Genomic DNA, 23,433 nt, shown 5'->3' with positions numbered 1-23,433 from the left:
TAAATTTTTTCTCTAGATGTATTGCTTTACATCTTTATAGTGCTATTTCAAACCATGTAAATATGTGTAGTAAATAAATTCGAATAAATTCAGTGCTTCAAAATAAAATTCGAAATTTATTAATAAGCCAACGATAATCAAATCAAGGTCTTGTTCAGAAATCTAATTCATCAAACCATTATTGAAATAAACTTTAAGACCAAGTAATAGTCTAATTAAAAATGAGGCATTATGCCTTCACAACTATTTTTGGAAAATAAAATAAATAAAGCAGATCAGTCAAGATTGAGAGCATCCATTGACTGAGCAAGTTCCTCGTTGCCATTGAAGTCTGCAATTGTGAGGTTGACGTCTAGGTCATGGCATCCTTCTTCCATATAGTGAGCCTCTTGTTCTTTAGACTCCCTATACCTCTTGTAATTGGCTGCTATTCTGTTGCTTACTTGGCAGTTCTTGTACCAATGCCCAATGACTCCACACCTATAGCATGGTTAATTGTCAACTCTTTCCTTTTTTGACAGAAGGATTCTTAGGTGCCTTTTGCACCTTGTTTCCATGATCCCCACGTCCCTTTCCACGTGGTGCATTGTTGCCACGTGGGTAGGGATCAGCACGTCCAAGCCCCTTTGCATTGGAGTTCTTTCCACCTTTCATTTTTCCATAATTAGCCTCGGGAATTTTCTTTGTCCCAGTGGGCCTGGCATTGTTGTTCAAGAGAACCTCATTATGTCTCTCAGCCACTTGCAGTAGGCTGATCAGCTTATTAAATGTTGTGATTCTTTTGTTGTCATATTCCAGCCTATACTGATTCGCTAGTATAAGTGTTGAAGTAGGAAAAGTGGAAGAGTCTTCTGGATCATATCATCTTCTGTGAGTTCCTTTCCACATAAATTGAGACGTGCCTTTAGGCGCAACATGTCGTTGTTGAAGTCATTGACCCTTTTGTAGTCAAGCAAGCGGATTTCATTCCACTGAACGGTCAGTTCTGGGAGCAAGGTGTCATGAATGTTCCCAAAACGTCCCTTAAGGGCATCCCACAGTTCTTTGGGTACTACTAGAATTATGCCATCAGACATCACCACTATTAAATCGGTCGGAATTGCACGCGATGTAAAAAATACATCCTAACATCGGTTTATGAAATATCGATTTCTATTGTGATTATAAACATCGGTCGTTAAATTAACCGATGTGTAAAGTATCGTTCAAAAATTTTGAAAAAATTGCGGAGGGACTAAGTTAAAAATTTTAGAAACGCGGGGGACTAAATTTTCATTCCCTCCAACACTTGATAATTTTTTCACTTTGAGTCAAACTTTCACACTTTCGCTTTCCCTCACTTTACAACAAAAGAATAACTCAAAGCCTTCTGTCCTCTCTCTCTCTCACACATCCGGATCTAAAACCACCATAACCACACACAGTAGCTCTGCCCTAGGTATGGAGGAGCTTCTTATCCGGTGGCTGCACCAGTCCCGATTCTTCACTGAGAGTCTCCAACTCCGCCCACCGAGCCCAATCGACCTGATCCGTCCGGCTCTTCCAGATCGAGATAAACCCCGCCCCCCGGTTCTCGAGACTCGATCCCTGGTGGCCAGTATGGAGGACAACTCGTCGAGCCCAACATGGCGTTATTTAATCTCGTCCTCAAGGCTATGCACGGTGGCAAAGAGTCCGAAGCCGCTAATGTTGAGTACAGTGAGTCAGTGGCTGATTGATCTTGGAACTCCAGGGTGGTTAAGAGATTTAAGTTTGAAGACCCAAAAATAGAACAGATTCAAGATCTTGAGGTTTGTATTTGTACAGATTTCACCAAATAATTTCTTGTTTATTCCTGGTGATTGATTTGATTTGAGTATTTTCATTTGGATTTTATGCAGAATTATATGATGAAGTACTTCAGAGAGGATCTGCATAGGCAGCTTCTTAGTACAGATTTTAAGAAGCAAGTCGATGGGCTTGAGATGCTGCAGAAGGTGTTTTCCTATGACTTTTATTCTCTTTGATTTATGCCAAATATGTCTTTGCCTAGCTTTGAAATTCATTTTCTGTCTCTATGCCAGGCACTTCCTAGAAAGGAAATTATTGAAGTTCTGGATATACTGCCTAGGTGGTTTGTTTTACAATTTTGTAAATCGAACACAACATCTTTGTTAAAGGAGTGGGCCCTGGAGCAAGTTCCGATGGAAACCGGAAGCAAGCTGGCGCTTGATCTTCTCCAAGCTATTCTGTGGGTCTGAACTCTCTGTGAATTCACAAAAATTCATAATTGAAATCAACTTTGGGAGTGGAGGTCCAAGTTAATCAAATTGAGTTCATTTGCGATTGTAAGTAGATGAAGAAGAAGTCAAGACAGAAGCTTTACCTCTTCTCATCATTTGTTATACGGCCATAGAAGAAAGAAGAAACCAATGGAAGCATCTAGCATACCCAGGTCAATAGCATACCCAATAGTTTTCCCATTATGTTTCAAACATCTCGCAGACTATAATTTTCTTGAATACCCAACATGACTATCAGTTCCCTTTTTGTTTCAGATGATCATTCCTAATCCTACTTTGAATTGAAACATTAGAAGGAATTGGACAAACACAGAAAATGGAAATGAGAAATGGACTCACGGAAATAAAGATGGTTTCCATATTTGGATCCAAGTCTCAAGGTGAGAAGAAGAAGAGGGAATTTCGGTTATACCAAAATAATATAGTTCGGTATCCCCGATCATCAAACCAAACCCAAAACGGCCAGATGAATCTTAAGCAAAACTCAATCAAAGAAAACCCCTTACCTGGTTGATCTAGCACGATTATCTTCAAAACCCAATAAACTCAATCAAAGAAAACCCCAATCCTGGTTGATCTAGCACGATTAGAGCTGATGAAGCAGCTGCTGCACCATCTAACATCAATTACAATTTGACCAAAATAGCATCAAATTTCGAAAAGGAAGGAAGAGAGCTAGTACATACCTGCAGATTTGTACGGTGGTGCAGGTCTATTGGGTGAGGCAGACGATAGAGCCCTTATGAACTGGTCCTCCTTCTTTTCCCAAACCCTAATCGTCTTTCTTGATCTCATTGAATCTCTTCGATGCCCCGGCCACTTACTCGTGAGATCTATTGGAGGTTTCGAAGACCCTGCCTTCACATTCCTTGATGAACTTATTCTTCCCAATACGCAGAACTAGCAGATCGAAGAACCTCTTTTTTTTTTCAGTATGAAGAACCCTAATCTCAAGTCGAGATAGTGGAGAAAGGAGAATTGCACGCATCTTGAAATTGGAAAATCAGATCTCAAAGAAAAAAGAGGGTTAGGGTTTGCGACTCAGAGAATCGCAGAGAGGGGAGTGAAATGAGAGAGGGGAAGTGTGAAGTTTTCTAGCTGAAAACGCTCTAAAGCCAAAGTGGGAGTGAGAGATGGAAGACTTGGGATTTTGCTCGGAGTGAAGAAAGTCTCGGGGGTTTTGCTCTCAGACTTGTAAAACGGCTAATATGGTTTAGTGTGTGTAATGGTGCCCTTGAGTTGTCCAAGGCACCGCGCATTAATTTTTTTTTTTTTAATTACTCAGACAACATATAGAGTTGTATATGTTGTCTGAAGTGTAGCAAAGCTGAGGGAACAAAGATGGGAATTTCCCGCCTGTGTAATCAAAATTTCAGTTTTGGCGCTGAGGCTAGGCATTTCTCAATCACACAACAGAAATAATTCATTATGTTGTAGGAACTTGCAAGCATGACAAACCATTGATGCCAAATTTGCTTGTTTTGGGGGGAGAATGAATGTCATTTTGGTGACTTCTCCAAATCTTGCCACTCACTTGCACAACGGCACATTAAAAACCATTGTATGATGATTTGCAAGTATACTCCTACAACACAAGTAACTAAACTGTTGTACAATTTAGTGGCATCTAGGGCACAATTTGGAGCCAAATTTGAGTCGATCTAGGAGGGAAATCTGCCGCTATTTTTTTTATGATTCACACAACAGATTATTCTTGTAACCGTTGTGCAATGGCCTTCTAAACAAAAACTTCAGAATTTTAACCACCTTATACAACGTAGGTTTACTAAACATGTTGTCTGATTCACTTTTCTTCATCACACAACACTTTTTTTTTTTTCGTTGTGCAAAAAGTGTAGTGTGTTGACGTTTTTGGTGTAGTGGTATGCTATTTTTTGTGCAAATCTTTTCTTTGGTTTCCAATTTTTGGGATCTGTAGGTGTATTATATTCTAACTAACTGCCTATGCTGTGTTTCACAGGTGCTGGAATTTCTTTATGACCTTTTTGACCTGTTTAGGGATGAGGGATACATGTATAGATGCTGGAATTTTATTATCTTGTTGTGAACTTTGGTTAGTAACTCAGCATCGGAAAGTTGATTGCATGAACTTTATAGATATGGAATTGGATTTTGGTTTTATTTTTTATTTTCCCTTGATGCTGAATTGACTTAGCTGACCTTGCCTTCTTGGATTGAAAAGGGATGAATGAGTATAGCTTGATGGATTTCTGCCTTGAATTTTCCTTTCAAAGGGCCTGTTAGACCTTTTAATAAAGAAATTCGTTTCAGAACTTTATGTTTCAATATTTGGTTGTTGTAGTGCTACTGGTGTCCCAGAAGTGTAAGCATTTCTCCACAAAAAGATATGATGCAATATGTAGAATATGCTCAGAAAAACCAGCTTTCGATCTACTCACCAGTAAGCTTTATCTTCTTTTTGCTTTTCCTTCTGTAATATTTTTAGCCTTGTTCATTTTCATTCGCTAATGTTTACACCAGGGATGTGAAACCTCAACAACGTCCCTAATATCCTTTTAGTTATGACCTCAGAAGTTGCTCCTAATAATCTTGTACTGGAGGCCTCATTTATATAATCTTAATGAGAGGGGGGTCCATATGAATAATAGATTGTTTGAAATAATGTGTTTTAGTTAGTCTTCAAATTTCAGGACAGGTAAGTTGGGGTTTTCTTGTGAAACTACAAACTTTTGTCTTGTGTATTTTGTTTCTTCATGATCAAAAGTCTGGTGCTTTGTCATGATCAAAAGTCTAGTACATTGTAATTCTTGCAACCTTGAGAGCCTTCACACTATTGTCCATAACATATCTGGAAAACAAACTTCCTTCATATTATTAGTTCTAATGTATTTTGGAGGAGAGACTTGCAGTTGGCTTTCTGTTCTTTTGTTAAAACTGTTACTTTAGTAAACCTTTCCTCAAACTAAATAATATGATCCTTTTTTTTTTTTTTGGATAACTAAATAATATGATAGCAGTTTTATTTGTGGAAGGTCCTTGTGCATGCATTAGCTGACATTGATTTACACATGTATGTAGGATTTTCAGACCAAGGAGAAGTCACTTTCTGGGGGAGAGTTCAAAGACACTGCCCTCTTATCGGGGTAAATTTCTGAACTATTTTTTGAGACCTTATTCTTTGTTTCTGTTGTAAAATAAATAGATCATCTGTACAGAGCTCACTATGGTTGAACCTTTACATGAATGACATAGGGGACGAGGTAGAATTTTCAAGTTGTTAACTACTGTTATGTAGTTATATTAGCTCATATAGTCATATATTAGCTCAACCTTATCTCTGTGATGAATGATAGCAATGGTAACAGATATAAAATGTTCATGATAATCAGTGGTCTTGCAAGTGGAATTTAACAGGGAACATTGCATTTCCATGTTTGTGTTATAATATACTCTCTTTTGCAGGCTTCTCTAGTGCAAAGTTGGAAGATCTCAAGACTTTTTAGACAATGTGAACTATCCAAATGATTTCTTCAATCTTGCAGCGCAACCAATTCGCACCTTTTTGTGGTAGATGCAGTGACTGCAGCAATTGTGAACAAAACTACAATAGTAATTGCTAGGCTAGCCTTGTAGTAGGTTAATTGGGGTTTGTATTTGGCCTATTTTGTAAACTGTCAAGGATAATGATTTTGGACATAATACTCCAATATTCAAATTACTATTGTAAATATGGATTGCATTTTATAGCAGCAACTACATATTTTGTTTATATCATACTCATCTAAAGAACATGATGTCTATATATAAAGTTTAAATCAGTTATAACCATAAAAACAGATGTCCATTAAGAGAAATACATCAGTTTTAAAATGAAAATCGATGTCCTATTAACCATAGGAGATCGAATTATTATGTTGGAACCGATGTGCCACAAACTAGTGCACATCGTGTTTTAGATAGAGATCGATGTCTAGTATAAGTATTGTCATCGATGAAGACTAGAAAACCGATGTGTGAAACAGTATCAGTCATCGGTTTTAAATAAATAACGATGTTAAAATGCATAGTTGGGCTGTAGGATTTATATTTCTATAAGCATTAAAGGCAAAAAGATGAGGGTTTAACAATATATAAACATACAAAATTGTCATCATTTAAACGTATTTACATCGATTTATAATGAAGAACCGATGTATATAATGATACCAGACATCGGCTAAAAACCGATGGCTGGATTTTCCGGACCTTTCTCATCACCCACTAAGACATCGGTCGGAATTCTTTTTCTCATCGGTTTTTGGCCGATGTCTGAGGCCATAATTCTAGTAGTGGGGTGTCTTCAATTGAAGGTACTCCCAGCGTACACTAGGATCAATATGTCGCCTCAGAAACATTAAGGCATTTGCTTTCACCTTATTAGATGGTTCATCATCTTTGGGGTCGGTAATGGTGGCAGTGTAGTCTTTTGCCACAAAGGCAGTTTCCACATCAGAAATCCAACGATGGTACTCAAGTCATTCTGAGTCCAAGATGTCAAATTCAGGTCGAGTTGGAACATAAACAAGAGGGAAGATATAAATTACGCAGTTATAAAGACATCCACGTGAATTATTTTCCAAAAATATGAATTAGATTTCAAGACCAAGATTCATAATGGTCACATTTTTTTTCGATGCTATGTGAAAATACTTTATCACGGTAATTATGTGATTATAATGCGCATGAATTTTCACAATCATGGCAAGATGCAATTTATATAAACATAATATATCATGCGTAAAAATATAAACAATAGCATAACATAAAAGCATGCTTAGGAATAATTATATAAACGTACATAGAAATTACAAAACATGCTCAAAATTTCATAAATAATATATAACAAAATATATATAATCATGCTTAAAGATAATTATATAAGACATAAATAACAATGCATGCTTAAAAAAAAAACCAATATTATCTAATTAAACATGCTCAAAAGTTCTAATTATAAACAATTAATTATACCATAGTATGAAATTAAATAAATAAAAGAGAACATACTTGGTTTGGAGAAAATAACACAATCCTAGCGCACGCGCGTGTTGATGTAGGCGTGCGTAGCGATGTTTTTGGGCTTGAAAAAACTGGGCCGCTTCCTTTCTTTTCAGTAGTGGACCTTGTTCTTTTTTTTTTCTTTTCTGGGCCGCAAGACCTGTTTCTTTTTTTATTTTCCTCTTTTTTTTATTATTTTTTTTTTTATTCTAGGCCGCAGGACTCGGCTTCTCTGCTAGAGTTCATTTTGCTAGGATCTGCTTGGACTTCTCTCTCAGCTGGCCACGTGTTACTGGTTCAATCCAAGGGCTATAATGCTTACAACACAGAAAAACTGAACTTCACTAACAATCTCCAAATAGTTCTTTAACGTCAAGGGTTTTTCAAGTTTCCCTCCAACAATTTTCACCTTCTGCTAGTTCCCTCCAATCAGACCTTCTCTTCCTCAGTGCTAAAACGTCTTTATTCTTCACGATCACTTTTTTGTCTCAGTCCAAATTTCATTCATCTATAGGTGCTGGTACTTTGCTTTCATCATTTAGGTATATGTATCTAGCTCTATAGATTGATCTTATGGATCCTGATCTTTTCCCATTTAGCGTTTTTGGTTTGGGTTTTGGTTCTTTGAAATCTCAGCCTTGTATCGATGGGTTTTGGTTCTATGTATATATGTTTAGCTAAGACATGATTCAATCATTCTTATTCTCTTGATCGGACTCTATGGTTTGTGATATCAGATTCTTCTATTTTTTTTGTTTTGTTTCAGAGCTAAAAACTGAACAGAGTAGTGAAAACAGAGTAGCATATAAACCAAACTTCATAGCATGATCCATTTTGCTTCTGAATTTGATTGGAATGTTAATACAGATTTTATATGTTATAGATTGAAAATCAATGATTGAATGGAGCCTATGGATAGAGATGACTCGACTAGTCCAGATTATAAGCCAAGGAATGGTATGGAGTTTGACTCAGAAGAATTAGCATATGAGTTTTATAACATGTATGGGCGAAGAGTTAGGTTTAGTATTAGAAGCCATACACATTACAAGAACAAGCATTAGTTTTCTGCAGTTTAGTTTTCTGCAGTTTTAGCTTTCTGTAGTTTTAGTTTTCTGCAGTTTTAGTTTTCTGCAGTTTTAGCTTTCTGCAGTTTTATGTTTCTGCAGTTTTAGCTTTCTGCAGCTTTAGGTTTCTGCAGTTTTAGTTTTCTGCAGTTTTAGTTTTCTGCAGCTTTAGGTTTCTGCAGTTTTAGTTTTCTGCAGTTTAGTTTTCTGCAGCTTTAGTTTTTTACAATTTTGTCCATCAGTTTGCCACTTTCTGCTCAATTTGTTGTGTATGTATGGGAGTTTTGGTACCAAACTTTTGAGTTTCAATTTGATTCATATTCAGTAGCTTAAACAGGAGGCATACATGGCTGGTCATTTGCCAAAGTTAAGATAAAAAAATGAAATTCTCATTCATCTAAATAATACTCTGCAGAATTTCTTCATACATAGAAACTTTTCATATTAATTCACTCCAAATTGGAGTCCTGCACAATCTTTTCATACATAGAAACTTAACAATTCACTCCAAATTGGAGTCATGGCCAAAAGTATAAGTTTACACCTTCACCAAAACCAACAGCCTTCAACAATAAAAAAGCTACTATATATTAGTTAACATCATCAGCTCCACTTCCATATCCTAACCAACATATTGTGCTCTGATTTGCCAATTGCATCAACTTCTGAATTTCCATCGTGAGGGCAAGTTTTTAAATACTCCTCAGGAACAATCCCAGCGTGTTCAGAAGGATCTAGCAATAGCTGATGTCAAGTTCCTTAATCATGGTGCACCGAAACTCTATGTCAGCGATGGATGCATCAGTCACATTCGGGCAGCACTTGATCGAAAGAACCTCAAGGTTTGGGCACCTAGAAAAATACAATTACAAGCACATATCACATTGGCATATATCTAACTCCAATTACCCACAACAGTCCATGAAAAGTTGAACTTAACAAACAACATTTGAAATGTACCAATGAAGAAAAACATAAACTACTCACTTCCAGGCCTCAAAGATCTAATTTTTTCAAACAAAAACTAAATTTATAAACCTTTCAGCTCACCATACATCAATCAAGAACAAAAATTCATGCCCAAAAACAAGTTTTAATAATCACCCTGCTAATCCCCACACCACACCACGACAATAAAAACCCACAGCCAAAACCTTCCCACTTTTCAATTCCTCATTCCATTTCCACAAAAATCCAAACTTCCAGAGTGTGTTTGGATGAGGGAAAAAATGATGGAATTTAATTGAAAGTGAGGATTTCATAATTCCTAAAAGTCAATTCTCTCGTTTGGCATTATCAGATTGGAAATTTTAAATTTCTCTGTGGAAAAAAACGAAGGAATTCATTATTTAAATTCTTCACTTCAATTTCCACCAAAATAGGTGTCATTTACGAATTCCTTTGCAGTATTCAATTTTTATTTCCAAAACAAGATGTTTTTCTATTTTATCTTTTTATTTGTTTTAAACTTTCTTAATTTATTAGACATTTCAAATCCTAAATAGATGCAACCAAATAACAGAAATTGCAATTAATGGAATTTTAGATTGATGGAGTTAAAGATTCCATCATTTATAAATTCCTACGGATTTTATAATTTTCTCATCCAAACGCACCGCCATAGAAAATCCAAACCAAAACCAAAATGAATCAAACACGAATAAATAAATGCAAGATACCATTAGCTTCATAGCTTTTTTTTTTTTTTTTAACTCCAAATTCACCAAATGATTAATGAAGCTCCGGTCAATCTACATTGCATAGCTACAACTTAACATACTCCAAATTCACCGAATGATCAACACATATCATCTCATTTAAGTACTAACAGAAAGTAGGTGCACACAAAAGTAAGTTCTATAGCTCATCATCATCATCATCCACAAAACACATCTCAACCCGAATTAAACTAAACAACAAGTACCGAATTCACTGTTGCTGCTGCTGGTTGGGGTTCTGAGGCGGCGACAGCATTCCCCATGGAGGTCCTCCAAACACACCGGGACGAGGCGGCATTCCTTGGCGAGGTGGTGGACCCCTCATCATCAGCCCGGGAGGCCCGAGCGGTGGAGGCCCCATTAGTCTCTGCCCATACTGCATCGGAGGACTGGGAAACTGCTCCCGCCGGGCCTGGCACCGGGAGGAGGAAACTGCGGCGGCGGGCCACGCACCATCGGTGGTGGTCCCTGGCCGGGATACATCTGCGGCGGGGGACTGATCACCGGAGCAGCCGGATACGTCATCGGAGGCGCCGAGAGGTTAGGGCAAGACAACGAATAAGATGAGTGAGGGGAAGAGAGAGAGGGAGATGAGATGAGTCAAGGGATTGAGATCTTTTACTATTTCAGATAGTTAGTGAAGGCTATGGGCTTTCTGTGTTGTCAGTTTAATGACCCTTGGATTGAAGTGAGCTGACGTGGCGAGCTGAGAGTGTTATCCAAGCAGATTATAGCAAAGTGAACTCTAGCAGAGAAGCCGAGTCCTAGGCCGCAAGGCCTGCTTCTTTGTTTTTTGTTTTTTTTTTTTTGTTTTTGTTGTTGGGTCTGGTTCTTTTCTTTGGGCCGGGTCACACCTTTTTTTTTTTCTCTTTTTTTTTTTTTTTCTTTCTCTCTCCCTTCTTCTTCTGCGTCTTCTTTCCTCTCTTCTTCTTCTGCCGTTTCTGTCTATCCCTTTTTTATCAGGGATGCTGCTGTTGGACGAGCAGGGCGAGGCTGGATCAGAGGCGCTGCGGCACGGAGGTTGGATCGAAGGCCACGCGGTCTGATGGGCTAACGCCGATCTGGGATCGATCGATGTAGGCTGGAAGCTGGTGTTCGCTAGAGGAAGATCGGTGCGGAGAGCAAATTGCTTTGCGCTGGGTGCATGGAGCAAATTGCTCTTGGGATCGAGACGGGAAGAAATTTTTTTTTTTTTTTCTAGGGTTTGGGTTTTTTTTTTTCTCGAAACTAGGGTTTTTTTTTTTGGCTATTGGTTCTGAGCGTGCTGATAACGTGTAAAAGTAAATTGAGAATTGGAATTGGTCTACTCATTTCATTTCATAGTCCCTTTATATAGGGAGAGAATTACAACGGAAATATCAATTACAATGATGACATTCAATGCTGATTGATCCATAATTCCTGTTGATTGATGGTAATCGCTAATTCCTTAATTCACTCTCCGTCAGTCACTTTGACGAAGACACATAATGTGATTTTCCTTTAACATGTAATACATGTTTTTTTTTTTTTTTTTAGAAAAGTGACACTTGATAAGTGTGGCTATAATAATTTGTAGGATGATTTGAACATGTGAGAAGTTTTTTTCATAATGAACATGTGAGAAGTTGGTGCATATAATGAGAAGATCATTTTTCATATCGTTACTTTTGGTTTTGATTTTGTTACTTACATTCTTACTTCTCAAATAAATATAATTCAATATTAGCATATGATGTAAGAGCAACTCCAACAGCTTCTCTAAAATTTTTGTATTATGGGGAAGCAAAAGTCAAAGCATTAACCTCTTTTTCTTCTCCAACTCCAACAGATTCCCTATTTTACAACAATCTCTAAAATCTCCATATTCTTCCTTAAAATTTTAGAGTTTGTTGTAAGTATAGAGAATATGGTTTTCTCTTTCCTCATTTTCCCTAAAATACAGATAGTTATAGGGAATCTGTTGGAGCAAAAGATACTTATTTTTCCCTAAAGTAGAGAAAAATCAAAATATAGAGAATCTATTGGAGTTGCTCTAAGGGTGTATGTCTTTGCACACCCACTTTAGTTGACAAAGTGGGTTCTCTCTTAATAATAACTAGCAGGGTCCACCCACTATGTGTGTGGAGAGAAGTTAAAAGTAGTGGAAAAACTTCTCGTACAACTACCACATTGTCTGTTTTTTTTTTAATTCTTTTGTTTTCTATTTTACAATTTACTATATACTCCCTATTGATTAATTATATTTCATAGTTTTTTAATATATAAATGTTAAATTGGTAAAAAAATTCAGTTTTGGAGAGCAAGTTTTTTTCTCTTAATAATAGTATAGATTAGAATGTACCCACACTTCATGTGTGGTGTTTTTTTTTTTTTTAGTAAGAAAGTGGGGTGGTTTTTTTAAAATGGAAAGTGGGTCGTTGGTTAAGAGTTTCCTACAGCAATAACTACTGTATTTTACTTTAATTTCTTTTCATTTTTTATTTTATTTTATATTATTGTCCCTGTTGGTTATTTCAGTTTCTGAAGTTTTTTATATTTGAGGATTATATCCGTCTAATTTTGCAATTATGGAGAGCAAGCTTTCTACCAATGACCCATTTATGGCCAAATGGCTTTACACTTTGGGGTGTCTGCGTTATAGGCCCAAATACCTGTCTCTTTGTTAGTGAATCTGATTTAGCCTGGATCGCATCTTTCCACTTAGGTCAATCCGCTCTTCATTGACATTCTTCAAATGAGCGAGGTTCGATATCATCATACTCTATAATTTCTTTTGCAACAGAATATGCAAAGGCATCATAAATAGAAATAGAATTTATATTCATCGTCTCATGTACACTAGTATAATTCATGGAGATCTCTCTATTCTCTAGAATTGGTTCTGACATTGGAGCGTCCCCCAATGATGTCTCTTGGACATAACCATAATCCGGAATATTCTCATGAAGCATATTATTTATATCGATGATTAATGGATTATTTTGTGTCAAACTCGCTTTCTTTCTTGGGTGAGAATCCGTCAAACATTTGGGCCTCCTTTGCTTCCTTGCGGGGAGCCTGGCCTGAGCCACTGCATCACCCATATAGGGGACGGCGGCGGCGTGCTCTATTCCTTTGGGTACGACGTCATGTCCTCTAATTTTAGGGACTTCAATCCTTGCAAGCACGTTTGCAGCAGGTATGTGTGATCTCGTCACTTTAGCTATATCAGAAAACACATCAGGCATTGAATCTGCTACATTATGAAGATCAAGAATTCTCCACACTTCAATTTCGGACTGTACGGTTCGGGGATCAAGATGAGATAAAGTGGGGACGGACCACGACAATTCCTGCCATTCATGTTGAACATTTATGTTCTTATCTCCCCCTAACGATGGGAAGATTGTCTCATCAAAGTGACAATCCGCAAATCTAGCGGTAAAGAGATCGCCTGTTAAGGGTTCTAAGTAGCGGATAATAGTTGGAGTCATATCCAACATAAATATCTAATCGTCGTTGAGGACCCATTTTGGTGCGCTGTGGCGGCGCAATTGGCACATAAACTGCACACTCGAATATGCGTAAGTGTGAGACATCAGGCTCATACCCAATAACCATCTGGGACGCAGAAAAGGGTTGATTGGCAGTGGGCCTCAGACGAATAAGCACACCTGCATGAAATATTGCATAGCCCCAAGCAGAAATAGGGAGAATAGTGTGCATTACCAATGCTCTAGCAACCAGTTAAAGTCTCTTAATGGCAACTTCTGCGAGACCATTTTGGGTGTGAATATGAGGAACTGGATGTTCAACTTCAATCCCAATGGACATGCAATAATCATCAAAAGTTTTTGATATACACTCCCCAGCATTGTCAAGTCTTATGGACTTAATAGGATGATCAGGGTGGTGAGCTCTTAACTTAATAATTTGAGCGAGGAATTTAGCAAATGCAGCATTCCTTGTGGACAAAAGCATGACATGTGACCAGCGTGTCGATACATCAACCAACACCATAAATGGTCCGCAAGGTGGTTGAATAGGTCCACAAATATCACCTTGGATTCTTTGTAAGAATGGAATATTTTCTTTAGTGTCCTTTGCATAGGATGTCTCGATCCTAATTTTGCTAAATAGCAGGCTTTGCAGAACGAAAGATGGGCTTTAGAAGCAATCAATGAGGATTTTGGTTGGGTCATGAAGTCATAATTGACTTGAGAAGTAGAAATAGGAGTCAAAGAGGCACTTGTGGCATCAAAGCCACTTTTGGGCCGTAGGGGGTAGGCGGCGCAGGCCTTAGATGGCCGGACTTGTAAAGGGATGGCACCGTGAGGCGCAGGTGCTCCTTCTTGGTCCAACATTCGAGTTTTACTTCTTTTCGTTCTGAAGAATGGATGTCTGTGTGAAGTCTTTAGTATACAGATCATCATATCACGACCTGGGTGTCTCAAACGGTCATGCCAAAGCCTATGTGTCAGAATCCCATAAGTCATCTCTCATGACATGGTTGGACTCAATGATTCGTATAGTGGTTGCATTCAACCCACTAGAGCGACACGTAAGTTTCTCTAAGACTCATTTATGTTCATAGTCATTAGAGGTGATGCAAAGGAACTCTTGTCCATTCTCAATGTGTTTCCACATGAAAACCATTGGCTCTTATATCTTTGAAACTCAATAGAGTTCTTCCAGCCCTAAAAGCATAAAGAGCTTCGGTGATATTAATATTTGTGCCATTTGGTAACATAAATTGGGTTGGTCCTCTACCATGAATCAATTTGGATGAGCTAGCCATTATAGTCACGGAAGAACGAGTAGGCGACATCCATAGGAAAAAATTGCCTATTTCGAAGTAAATCAAAATAAATCGAGACTTTATTAATAATAGCCGATGATTACATCAAGTTTCTTGACCAAAATCTAATCCAAAATAAAAATCAAACTTAGACAAATTGTAGTCACTCAATCCATTTGGTAACTCCAATTTGGTTGAGACCAGGTAAGATAAGGCAAGATTTTGGTGGAGCTATGCTCACTTGTAAAAACGTTCTCTCAGTTCAAACCTTTCTTAGACATCACAATTAATTTTGGATGAGCCTAGTGAGAAAGAGTTAATACAAAATATCGTTTATTGATTAAGGCATAATTGCCATTACATAATTCTTGGAAAATAAAAAGGACTACACTAATCAAAATATGAGGCATCCTTGTGCACTTCTTTGCCATATTTGAAGTCCGCTATGGTAAGATTGACATCATTGTCATCACCATCATCTCCTTCTTCGGCTAAATAGGCTTCTTGCTCTCTCAAGTCCTTATATGCCTTGTATTGTTCAGCTAACTTGTTGCTTGTATTGCATTGCTTGAACCAATGTTCAATAGATCCACATCTATGACATGCATCGTTGTGATTGCCTCCCTTTAATTGAGGTGCACCTTGTGCACGAGGGCGATTTTGTCGTCCACGTTGGACGGTGACGCCATGGCCGGCGGCGCCGTGCCCTCCTCTCCTACATGTGGTGTTTTTCCCACGTGCTGCCGCTCCAGTTTGGCAGTTACCTTCCTTTGTAGAGCGGTCATATGGACCCACACGTCCGTTTTGTCCCTTAACTTTAAGGTTCCGCTCCTTGCGCCCTCCTTTGGGTGCGTTATTATAATTCGCCTCGTGAACACTCTTAGTTTCAACAGGCCTTGAATTATAATTCTTCACGAGGATGTTTTTCTATTTCTCAGCTACAGACATGACATTAATTAGCCGATGAAACCTCGTGATCTGTCCAGCATTGTACTCACCTCTGTATTGCTTTGAGACGGGGAAGGTGGAGAGAGTTTCCTTAATTAGCTCTTGCTCTGTGACAGGTGGACACATAACCCCAACATGGTTTGAGGCATAGAGCTTCTGAATGATATTCAGAGACGGATTTGAAGTCGGTGAATCGTAGATTAATGCTCCATTGAACCTTCAAGTCAGGGAGGAGGGAATCCTGGACATTACCAAAATGTTCTTGTAGCGCTACCCATAGTTCTCTAGCATCCTTGATTGCCATGTACTCCAATCAGAATGATTTGTCCATGTGGTGTCGCATCAAGATGAGGGCAGTGGCATTGTTTGTAGTCGTACGCTCGAATATCAGCTCAGGGTTTGGTGCCTGAATTATGGGTAGGATCCCTTTCGACGTGAGATGGTTCTCAACATCTGTGACCCTAGTGTGGTATTCTGAGCCATTTAAATCAAGCATAGGATTCGAGCTTCGGTTTCGACATCCTGAAAATAAGAAGGAGAAATAGATTAGTTTCGGAGTCAAATCTTCCACAACAACTAATATTAATAAGATTTTTTAGCCTTAATGCTACCAAGAAATCGATTTCCAAGAATATTTGGATTAGACCGAAACAATGATGTTTATATGGTCATAAATCGATGTTTACAGACGCTCTTAGTCCGAAGTCTTACGAACGCTCTTAGTTCGTATATAGCGTGAATCCCCACGATTCCGCTTTTCAAATAATCGAACCCACATTATAGAAAGGTGGGATGTAGAAGAATGGAGGTCACAAGTCCCCGAGAAAAAGAAAGAAAGTAGAAGACAAGAAAGCGGGAAATTTAACTTAAATACTTACTTGGTTAAAATTGGAGCTTCAAACCTTGGATGATTGGAAGCTTGGTGCGTGCTAGACTTGTTTCGGGGCTGCCAGGTAGCTTGACCGGAGGACACTGAAATATGGCCAAGATGTGGCCGGTGCAATCTGGAGGTTGGCCAAGGTGGTTAGCTATGCTGGCCGGCAGGTCTGGCCGAGAGGGTTGCAGGGGCAGGCAAGCTAGCGCGGACTAGGTGCTTGGCAAGGCTAACGTTGGAGAATTTTCTGGTTTTGAGTTTTTGATTTCATGGTTAGGGCTCGTGCTGATAACGTGTTTAAGGATATGAGATTCGAGAGAGATTGAGGAGAGAATTGTGTATATTCATTGATAATAAAAGCCCTATATATAGGGATTACAAAGTACATGATCTTGGAGTATAAGGATTCCTATTCTAACTCGGAGTAGAAAATCTCTCCTATTACAACTATAGAACTAATCCTAGTTAGACAATGCATACTAAATGTCAATATTCTTCAACAGTGTGATGTCCGCAACCATTGATTTATTTAGAAATATTCTCCCCGTTGGAGTTGTTGGAAAATTTACACAGTCCTTCCCATGGTTTGCGTTTTTACAATGATAGAAGATTCACAATGGCAGATACATCTCTACTTTATCATAGTTTTCAAGTTCACTAATTCCATGTTTTCAACTCATTGGCACTGGCAGTTAGCGATGAATATGACTGGAGTGGTAAGAAATATATGTGAACACATTACCATCATCAAGTTAATAACACTGATTGTATGCCTAATTTGGAGATCAAATAATGGGGTTGTATTATGAATCAATTTTGGTAAATCAACATGTAATCTGGAATGTTGAATATTTTGAGAATTTTATAGCTATTTACTTATGGTAAGTAGTACATGGTATGTCATAAGCAAATCTATAGAGTATATTGCTAATATATTCTTTATGGGAGATATCTTCTACAGACTCTCTATATAAGGGCTCGATCTGGTCCCTGCTTTCACCATCCACCGAGTATACAGAATCTTGACCCATAGTGAGGAACTCTGTGTTAGTGAAAAACAGAAGATCTCACCGGCCCCCAACTTCATCAACAACATGAACTTTCAAGGTTAGTCTTCTTCTGATATGTTTGACATTCAAGATAACATATCTATTTGTATCTAAATGTTCTGATCCTTTTGTTCTTAATTGTGCAATTTACAGGAGCAGGTTACAAATTTCCAGCTCGATCAAATAGTTGTTCTATTGGTTCGGTATTAAACACGTACAGGCACACAGTCCACACCTTTTTGTTGTGGATTTTAAGTTATCAATTTGGCCACGAACACTCTGTTCAAATCTAGTGGTAGTATTACGATTGTCCGTACAATTGTATTCATGAATGACTGTTTTTGGAAAGGACTAAAGACTGGCTGTCTTTTCTCCAAGTTGTTAGTGGACCCCGCTTCAAATTCAAAGACTTTAATAACACTTCTGCACTAGATTTTCAAAGGATTCCTGTCGAAACTTAATTTTCAAAGCATGGAGTCATTCCTACATGTAAAATGAGCCATGGAAAAATAAAATAACTGGCTACAAACATGTCAATTTGGTATATAAAATTTCAATTTGGAAACACTCCTAAAAAGGGAACATGGGTATAGTTGTTACCGTTAGCCTTTGGTCTGTAACAAAATCTCTTATTGTTGAGTACAGAGCTCTTCTGATTGTCATTATCAATTTCACCATTTGTATATTGCATCTGAGTACGTATAATAAAAAGATATAAGTAATGTATATTTATATTAAATTTGAACGTGCAAATAAAACTTACACTTTTCGTTTAAGAGATTGAAGTGAAATGCACAAATTTAGGCTTTTTCATACAAAAGTCATACATAACAAAATCTCCTCCTGAAATTGTAATTAACAAATCCATACCAAAAAAACAAAAAATTGTATTTAACAATTACTTTGCATCTTGGTCCCCACCCTGACCATTTTTCATTTTAACTCCTCTCCTTGGCCACATGTAATACTTGTAATTTCGGTTTATTTAAAGAAGACTTTGGGTATCAGGACAGAAAGCAATTCAAAGACGTTGTCCAGGCAGAGCTCTCTAGCCAGCTAGTAGTTATTTACTAGTCGATCGATCTCCAGCAGATTCATTTTCTCCATATATGGTACAGCTAGATAGCTCTAGCTAGTACATATACATACACTTCGATTCTTCAGTTCTTCAATTCTCGTGTGTGTGTGTGTGTGTTATTGAAACATTCACCATATGCATATGAACAGCTTGGGATATACAGTGAGTTAATGGAAACTCTTATTTAAAGACATCGTAATGCATTGATTTATATACGTGAATAACTTTACTCACCATGTTAATTTTGGGTACAGGTGGTGAGGAGCTATATAGATCTTAACAATTTGCTAGCAGCTGCTGGAAACTTGGGAAGCTATGGATGCAGCAAAGAAATGGGGTTTCGCTGTTACCTTGATATTCATCATGTTTGCAGTATTGCGTCTGACTCTTCTGGTCCTCAGAGATCCTAATGAATCTTGGTATGCATGAATTTACAGGTTAATTACATTTGCAGCTTTGGTTTAATTGATCATGGTTCCAATCTCATGGTTAGCGGTAAATTAACCAGTGACTTGTAGGATGTTTAAACTTGGAGAAGATATAGTAGGAGGTAATTTAGTTCTCAATATATGCATCTATATATTAAACATGCATGCATGGTTCTGTGTGCAAAAGTAAAAAAATAATAATAATAATAATAAATAAAAAAATGAAACTAAAAACTAATATCTGCATGGAGTTACTGAAGACATGTTTTGAAAAGTCTTGGGGTTGATCCAAGTAGCGAGGAAGGGTAAACAAAACTTGAGTTGCGATTTGATTAGATCAGGATTTCTATCTCCAATTTTACTAAAAAATAAAATTGAAGACATGTTTTGGCTAATCGATGAGACTACAGTCTAGTTATTCTTATAAAATGACGACTTACTTCTGTTTATTAACATGATTATGCGAAAAGATAGATATTTTTTCTGGTTAATTAGCTGATCTGATTGAATTGCATAATTGGCTACATTATCTGAATTATCAGACTATGAAAGCATAATTGGCTACATTATCTGGTGAAAGAACATTAGTCTTCTCAAATGATTTGGTACCCACTTCCTTTGGTACCTAATTGGCTACATTATCTGAATTATCAGACTATGAAAGCATAATTGGCTACATTATCTGGTGAAAGAACATTAGCCTTCTCAAATGATTTGGTACCTACTTCCTTTGGTACCTAATATATAAGGTTTACAATCTAAGAATTTTGGGTGACGTAGAGCCTGTGTAGGCGCGAGGCATGCACACGTGGGATAACCCACTCTGATATCATGATAAAGTAATCTGGGGTTCACATCCAAAACCAATTGACAATGGATGGAGCGGCCTAAATCTTTATAAACTCATAGACAATGTCTCATTTTTTCCATGTGGGATGTATATATTCTCAACAATTTGGAGGTCCACTTTTACCCAACCTTTATTTATTATTATTTTTTTTTATTAGCAAATAGGGATTGTGGGATAAAGAATATGCCTAGTTTGCTATTTATGAAGACTCGTCCAGAAGAATTAATATTGCGGGGTGGACCTGATATATGCCCATCAAGCCAGCCTAGCAAGTCTTAATCCTAGGCCCGACGTACTCTATGAATGTTCATAGTTAGGCTTGACGAAGGGACGGTTTTATTTGTCTTAAGTACGATGGAACGAGGTAAAGTAGATGTATTAGTACTCCAGCAGGTCCTCTTAACCTAGGAGTGGTGATAGATGTCCTTTCATTTCTGTTTTTGGTTAAGCCTAATGGAAGTAGATTTCATCCTGATCGTTTGAGTGAAGTTCCTTGCCCTACCACAATTACGTGTTAGGCAGCCAATTAAGTTGTTATTGTTTCGATCTCTTAGAGCAAGTTCACCCATTAGGTTATTGAGTTAGGATCATTTAGGTATTGAGTTAGTCACTATTCACCCACTTTTTAATGGTTAGCTCCGTGTGAAGCCACGCATCATATGAGGGCCGGTGATGCACCCATATATGTGAACTTTAAGAAAGAAGATATCATCTTCAAGATTCTTGCACCTAGCCCAGTATCATTTGATCTAATGATATTAATGATTATTTTGTAAGTGAAATGTCATGAATTCGACGTACGGACTAGTTGTTATTCATTCTTAGTTGTAACATTGTAGTTATTTATTGACATTTTCACTAAAAATAATAAATAATATTTTCACCCTGAGTCATGGTCAAATCACAAATTTATAAATGACTTAAATAACTTATTGTACACGTGACTTAAATAATTGATAAATAAAGAAGCTTTTTGAAGAAAAAACAAAATCAAAATTATTAAAAAGCTTGGTTAAGAGATGTTTTAAAAAAAAAACAAAAAAAAAACTAGTTTTCAAGTGACTTGGTGGGTCAAGTTAGTTGAGGTGTCTTGGGGATAATTAGGTCCAATTTGGCCCTGCGGTTATTATGATTTTAGCAACTTATTTCCTTTTTTTTTTTTGAAAGGGCAACTTATTTCTTAATAAGCAGGTTGAGCTATTTGGTAAAATAGAATCAATCAGCTTATCAAGTTACCACTTCCCTATGAAGATTATACAAGCTAGAAATTTGCTATTTCTATAATCTGTAGATCGATTTCAAAAGCTAAATGTGATTTTTTTTAATAATCACACATCTGTCCCAACTGGGGCCTTAGAGGTGGCAATGGGACTAGAGATGATACTTGCAACTCAAAACTGTTCTGATGTCACTTCTACTCTTTGTTTTCAGGAAACTTATGGACACAGTCCTAGGCGTATTAGGAATAGTTGACTCAGAGGAGTCTTCAGGAGGCTACAAGATTGATAAAGAGGACCTTTCAGTAAGTCTCAACTTAACAAGTTGTCACTCATCTTATGGAAGGCCAGATCTTCTTGTCTATTGTTGTCCTCCAAGAAGTATAGCAGAAGAACCCGTCATTGATTTTCAATTTCCAGATCCTTCAACCCCTCTAAGAATTCGGAGGCCAGCACACCGTGTTGGTCGTGGCTTCATTGCCAAGTACAAAAAGGCTCTCTTGATCATGAAGTCACTTCCCTACAGTGACCCTCGGAGTTTTCGTCGTCAAGCTGATATGCATTGCATCTTCTGCACTGGTGCTTATGACCAGCCACATTCCCACCGCCCTCTCGACATCCATCGGAAATGGTTCTTTTTCCCATGGCACCGGATGCTGCTTCACTTCCACGAACGCATCGTCGGAAGCCTAATTGGTGATGACACATTTGCTCTGCCATTTTGGAATTGGGACTCCCCTGATGGAATGGCAATGCCTGAATGGTACATGCATTCACCTTTTTCCGACAATCAGCGGGACGTTTCTCACTTTCCACCAAAAGTTAGTGATTTAAACTACGATTACGAGAAGACCGATGAGAATATGGAAAACAAAGAGCGGATGCACTTGAACATGGTGTTCATGTATAACCAGATGGTGTCTGGAGCAAAGAAGCCAGAGCTGTTCATGGGGTGCCCTTATAAGAATAGTGAGGAGGGTGCTTGTGATGGCCCTGGTACAATAGAGAATGCTCCTCACAACACAATGCATACATGGGTTGGTAGCAATTTCAATGTCAGGAGGGAAGACATGGGAGCATTTTATTCTGCAGCTAGGGACCCTAGTTTCTATGCACACCACTCGAACTTGGACCGACTTTGGGAGGTTTGGAAGCAAATTCACAAGGTCGACTTGCAAACATTTGATCCTGATTGGCTCAACTCTAGTTTCTATTTCCATGATGAAAATTCACAGCTTGTGAGAATCAAAGTTCGTGATGTTTTGGATACTAAAAAGCTGAGGTATGTTTATGAGGAGGTTGATCTTCCATGGCTGAATACGCGTCCAAAGCCCAACTCTATTCCATCCAAAATTTCCAACCATGCACTGAAAATAAGAGAAAACAGAACCATTTTGTCTGCAGAATTAGGACCAGGTGGTCGGAATCTTGAGAGCTCCATAACAGTGAAGGTGGGCAGGTCTAAATTTAACAGAAGAAAGCAAGAGAAAGATGAGGAGGAAGAGATTTTGGTTGTTCATGGAATTGCTGTGAGAATTGATGAGTATGTTAAGTTTGATGTGTATATAAATGTAGTCGATGAGAGCAAAATCGAGCCGGGTTTCAGGGAATTTGCCGGAACCTTTGTTCACATACCTCATGGAAAGATGGATGATGACAGAAAGACCAATCTGAAGTTTGGTATTTCAGAAGTGCTTGAGGATTTGGAGGCAGATAGAGATGAGAGCATTTGGGTGACATTGCTACCCATGACGAAGTCATGCACTAACACAACAATTGATGGGATTCGGATTGAATACATGAGATGATTGATGCAAAATATGACAGAAGTTTTGGCCTTGCACCAGTTACTATATTCATTTTGCATTGTGTGATATAGACAAACAAATTTATTGGGTACTTGATCTTTTATTCTTAGAATTTATACAGGTTGGCATGCATGTATTATAATAATATGCATAATATGATTGTTTGATAATATTAGAAAAATAAACCTCACTCTGCTATTGCTAATAAATCTGGGGCTGAATGCATAGCAGCAATTTTTAGCTGTTTTAGTTAAACAGATGCAGAGGAAATATATGAAAGACATAAGGATGTTACATGAGGATATGAAAAAGACAAAAAAGAGTGCAACAAAATTC

At 37.8% G+C, this 23,433-nt stretch overlaps 1 protein-coding gene and 1 long non-coding RNA gene across 6 annotated transcripts; one reads left to right on the top strand and one right to left on the bottom strand.

The window, feature by feature from the left end:
- Positions 1-2,157: 2,157 nt before the first annotated feature.
- LOC133740480 (uncharacterized) lies at positions 2,158-3,457 on the bottom strand. 5 transcript variants are annotated; one of them, XR_009861259.1, is made up of 4 exons: positions 2,969-3,457; positions 2,789-2,889; positions 2,366-2,553; positions 2,158-2,245 (listed from the first exon to the last, which is right to left on the bottom strand). It is a non-coding gene; the product is annotated as an uncharacterized LOC133740480 (long non-coding RNA). The 5 variants fall into 5 exon arrangements; XR_009861258.1 differs by having other exon boundaries at positions 2,789-2,886; XR_009861257.1 differs by having other exon boundaries at positions 2,366-2,898.
- A 15,265-nt stretch (positions 3,458-18,722) lies between these two features.
- On the top strand, positions 18,723-23,213 carry LOC133736600 (aureusidin synthase-like). Its single transcript, XM_062164148.1, has 3 exons — positions 18,723-18,956; positions 19,049-19,213; positions 21,504-23,213. Exons 2-3 carry the CDS (start codon positions 19,110-19,112, stop codon positions 23,095-23,097), a joined length of 1,698 nt encoding a protein of 565 aa, XP_062020132.1. The 5' UTR covers positions 18,723-18,956; positions 19,049-19,109; the 3' UTR covers positions 23,098-23,213.
- The last annotated feature ends 220 nt before the right edge of the window (positions 23,214-23,433 follow it).

This window comes from Rosa rugosa, chromosome 3, assembly GCF_958449725.1.
Source record: "Rosa rugosa chromosome 3, drRosRugo1.1, whole genome shotgun sequence".
Taxonomy (NCBI): Eukaryota; Viridiplantae; Streptophyta; class Magnoliopsida; order Rosales; family Rosaceae; genus Rosa; species Rosa rugosa.
The sequence above is the reverse complement of the archived record's forward strand: the minus strand, read 5'-3'. Positions and strand labels throughout refer to the sequence as shown.